At 33.9% G+C, this 4,871-nt stretch overlaps 1 protein-coding gene across 1 annotated transcript; it reads left to right on the top strand.

Moving 5' to 3' along the window:
• The first annotated feature begins 1,312 nt into the window (after positions 1–1,312).
• LOC101960179 (putative olfactory receptor 2W6) lies at positions 1,313–2,260 on the top strand. Its single transcript, XM_005342703.3, has one exon. The coding sequence runs from the start codon at positions 1,313–1,315 to the stop codon at positions 2,258–2,260; it is 948 nt and encodes a 315-aa protein (XP_005342760.2).
• Positions 2,261–4,871: the final 2,611 nt, after the last annotated feature.

Genomic DNA, 4,871 nt, shown 5'->3' with positions numbered 1-4,871 from the left:
GTCTGCAAAGACACTGTAAAAGTAAAGTATACTGGGTCTGAAGTGTATGGTCAGAAATAACATATAAAAAATTAATTCAATTATTAAAGAGTCTATATTTTTAATGATACAAAAACTCAAAAATAGTAAAATTGATTAAATCTTTATCCTGGTATGTACTCATTTTAGCATGAAAGACAAGATCATTTTATAGAAAGGGTTCCAAAGCAACAAAAGATTCACTCATGTGATCAGTAAATTTTACAAGTATAAACAATTTACTGATAGTTTAAGAAATTATTGTTTTCATTACCTGTCTACCTAATTTGGCAAACTGGACACTTGATAGGGGCTTATAATGATGGTTGCTATGTGTTTGTTGTGCCCAAAAGTTCAATTTTTAACTTTGTAACAAATAGATTAGGTTAGTTAGGTAATGAAGTATTAGTAATTATAATAATTGCCAAAACATGGCATCTATACATGTAAATAAATATAATGAAAAATATTAGCCAGGTGCAGTGACATATACTTATAACCCCCCTGGCTCAGGAGGCAGAGGGAAGGGGATCACAGGTTCAAAGCCAGCCTCAGGAACTTATTGAGGCTCTAACCAACTTAGAAAGAACCTGTTTCTAACTACAAATATAAAAAGGGCTGGGGCATGGCTCAGTGGTTGAGTGCTCCTGAGTTCAATCACCAGTACCAGGGAAAAAACAGAAGATAAAAAAGAAAAGGAAAAATATTATTTCCCAGCAACCAAAGCACAGGAAAAATATGAGTACTAAAATAAGTGCAGTAAAAGAGATTATCAGATAAAGATGTTTAGAAGTGAATATGGAAAAATTTTTCTGCTACCAAACAGTGGAGTTTAAAAAGTAAACATGCCATTTTACTTTTTTTACCTCAAGCACAGCTCCTTTGATAAAGAAAAGACATCATAATCAAGTGATCAAGAGAAAAATAGTGTCATGGTTCCAAGGAGAAAAAAAACCTCAAAATATATCCCACTCTTAAAATCATGTGATTGACTTTATGGATTTATTGCTTAATTAAAATACATGGAACCATGGATCACATGGCATATTAAGGCTTTTCAATGACTTATAATTCAGTGTGATTGCTTATAGCATATTATTTTTAAAATCACTTTAGCTAAGGTGGAATGTGGAGATACTAAAGTCACAAAAACAAATATGAAAAATGAGCCAAATGGGGAAAAAGCACTCAATTAATTAAGTTTTGTTACCCATGAAAAACATCAGAGATTTAGAATTCTACCTAAAGCTAATACTGTCTTTGATTACCATATTATTGTCTTTCATAAGAAACAATGGAAACAAGCAATGGAAGTTTCAGAACAGACTTCATCCTTCTAGGGTTTTCTGATCAACCTCAACTAGAGAGCATCATCTCTGTGGTTGTCTTCATCTTCTATATTGTGACTCTGGTAGGAAACACAACCATCATTCTTGTATCTTATCTAGACACCCAGCTTCATACCCCCATGTATTTCTTCCTATCTAATTTGTCCTTTGTGGACCTCTGTTATACAACTAGCATTATACCCCAGATGCTGGCAAATCTATGGGGTCCCAAAAAATCTATTACATATGGAGGGTGTGTGCTCCAATTCTTCTTTGCCCTTGACCTGGGAGCCACAGAATGTCTTCTCTTGGCTGTGATGGCCTATGATCGCTATGCTGCTGTTTGTCAACCTCTTCACTACACAGTAATAATGCACCCTGAGCTTTGCCAAAAGTTGGTGCTGACCTCCTGGATGGGTGGTCTTGGAAGTGCCTTAATTCTTTGCTCTTTGACTATGAAGTTGCCAAGATGTGGACACCGGGAAGTAGATAATTTTTTCTGTGAAATGCCAGCATTGATCAAGATGGCTTGTGTTTATTCAAAAGTAATTGAGATTGTTGTCTTTACTCTTGGAGTTATATTTCTTCTAGTACCTCTATCATTAATTCTCATTTCATATGGAGTTATCATTCGAGCTGTAATGACAATCAAGTTGGCAGCAAGGTGGAAAAAGATCCTTAATACATGTGGTTCTCACCTCACAGTAGTAACTCTATTTTATGGAACACTCATTTATATGTACATGAAACCACAGAACAGCACATCTCAAGAACAAGGAAAGTTCTTTACTCTCTTTTACACAGTCATCACACCAAGCCTTAATCCTCTGATCTACACTTTAAGAAACAAAGATGTGAAGAGTGCAGTGAAGAGAATATTACAGATTCAAAAAAAACATTCCACAAAGTCATGAGTGACAAGGAAAAAATGCGTCAAAGCACAGAAAAGCAAAGAAATATTGTTCTTTATTAATGAAGTTTCATTAATTTATTCAAATACATGAATACATGCCTAAAATTTACCATAATTTGTACCAGAGACTTTTAATTTTGTAAATAGATATTAAATTGAGGAAATACTAAGGAGATAAAGATATATATGTAAAACATAAGCACCAAGACCAATCATGGACTATGGTAAAAATGTAATGATGAAATATAATAAATACAGTAAATATGTATAAGGTATTAAAGAATCTATTTTAAATCAGTATTATTTGAATCTATGAATCTTTTTCTTCCCTGTTTTATTGATTCTCTGAGAAATAACACATCCCTTCATTCACATGTTGGACTGGATCAACCAATGTGGTAAACACTAACAATCAAACAATACACATTCCACCTCAAAGTTTAATTGGACATATGGTCACCATGCTGCAAATCACATTTCCTAGTGTTGCCTCTATAAGTACAATGTCACGGAAGTCATGGGTACAAATTCTGAATATATTTAATATTAACCTACTTAGTCTCACCTTCCTCACTTCCCTTCCTGTTACCTGGAATGTGAATGTGGATGGTATCTCACTTGAACCATGCAAATGGGTACAGAACCCTAAGAGAAAATATACAGTAACCCACTGGCAGAGCAATGCCTCCAGACCATTGTGTAATAATAATCAATTAACTGTGTATTTGTGTCTCTCTGTTGGAATAGCTTAGCTCTAACCCTTAGAAGACCTGATAAGGAATTTGGGCTATGTCCTGGAGGGAGCTGTGGTCCTTGGACCAGAAGCATCAACATCAACTGAAAAATTATTAAATACAAATTCTTAGGCCTCACCATAGAACTACTGGATACATAATTTGAGGATAAATCCAGAAATATACATTTTTAAAACAAACATTTCGAGTGATTCTGTTCAGGTTAGAGTTTGAGAACCACTGTTGTAGGAAAACTAGTAGATATAAAGTGTCTCTAAACATTAAATAAATGAGGTTTGGTAGATATGAATTACTTTCCTCCCTGGTAGATATGGAAGATAAAATGAATACCAATTTCTCAAAGCATTTACATAAATACCCTAAAATGTCAGACTAAAGATCAGAAACAATCCATTAAAGACCTCTTTTCTATCACCAGAAAAATGAGGAAAATAAGAAGTTTCACTTAAGATTAAATGAAATCAGTGTAAAGTGTACTTCTTATTTAATACCATACTCTTTAGACATTTTGGTTTTATGTTATTTTATTTTTTGTTGGATGTGGTGGTAGTTTATGGTTATTTCTTACAAAAGAGCTTGAACCTCTTAATTAGCAAAACAAAATTTAGTGATTTTTTTCTTTGCTCCACATTTATCACTTGTTTTGCTGGTAAATACATTCAAAGTCTGGAGGTCCCTGTCCTGGAGAATAAAATAATCTACTTCTCTATAAATAAACTAACTCAGAGATTTGAAATCCTCTCTGCAAATGATAAATTCCACATTTCTGCAATAACCTTCATGTGACATTTCATAGGCAGAGTTGTCCACAACCTACATGAAGTAATTGGATGAAGGAAAAAGAGTACTAAGGACTTACAATTTTCTATCTCCAACACTTAAACCCTATAGTTCCCAATTTTTTTTTTTTTTTGGTGAAACGTGATATCTTTGTTTTACATGAATACATGTCTAAAATTTACCAGAATTTGTACCAGAGACTTTTAACTTTGTAAATAGATATTAAATTGAGGAAATACTAAGGAGATAAAGATATATATGTAAAACACAAGCACCAAGACCAATCATGGTCTTTGCATGTGTCGTTACAATTGTCAGTTGTATAAGTCTTTGTAAAAGAAAAGAATATGAGAGTGATATCACACAACAGTTAAAGCATGAAGAGAATACAAAGGTTATAGTGTTATAAGGACTATGGAAGAAAGACAAAGGTAAAAAATGACAAAATTATGGCCACTGAAAATGAGTATCAACTTTGTGATGAAAGCCTATCTCAATTTTTGACAGATATTATATTTATCACTTTAAAACCTTCTAAGCAAATTCTCTAACCAATTAAATCTTACCTCATATGAAAATTCCTGAAAAACCTCAGTGTCTTCTAAACTCTCTCAAAATTCAGACCATATAAATATTAAGCCATTGGCCAGGATGGGGATAAAGTTCAGTTAGTAGAGTGCTTGCCTCATATGTACAAGGCCCTAGGTTCAATCCCCAGCACCAACACACACCAAAAAAAAAAAAATTAACCCATTTTCCCATTTTATTTGAGTTTGTATGTGTGTTGGAAGAAAAGACACTGGTGAGTTTCTCAACAACATAGAGCTTCCTATTAATAGGTAGGAGTAGTAGGAACATGAAGTTAAGGGGATAATTCTACAAACTGGAACTACGTGCTGGCTGTCCACATGCTGTCTTTTAAAAAGCAATTTACCATTGTGGCCATTATGGCACTGCTCTCTCTTTCAGTAGGATGCCACATTCCCTGACAAATAACCTATTATCCTCAGGGATATTCTCTCAGGGTCAAAAAGAATACATGAAGAAAGACTCCTCCTTGCTGACATAAATGGACCT

Source organism: Ictidomys tridecemlineatus, chromosome 8 (genome assembly GCF_052094955.1).
Source record: "Ictidomys tridecemlineatus isolate mIctTri1 chromosome 8, mIctTri1.hap1, whole genome shotgun sequence".
Classification (NCBI taxonomy): Eukaryota; Metazoa; Chordata; class Mammalia; order Rodentia; family Sciuridae; genus Ictidomys; species Ictidomys tridecemlineatus.
Note: the sequence above shows the minus strand (reverse complement) of the source record. Positions and strands in the feature narration are given on the sequence as shown.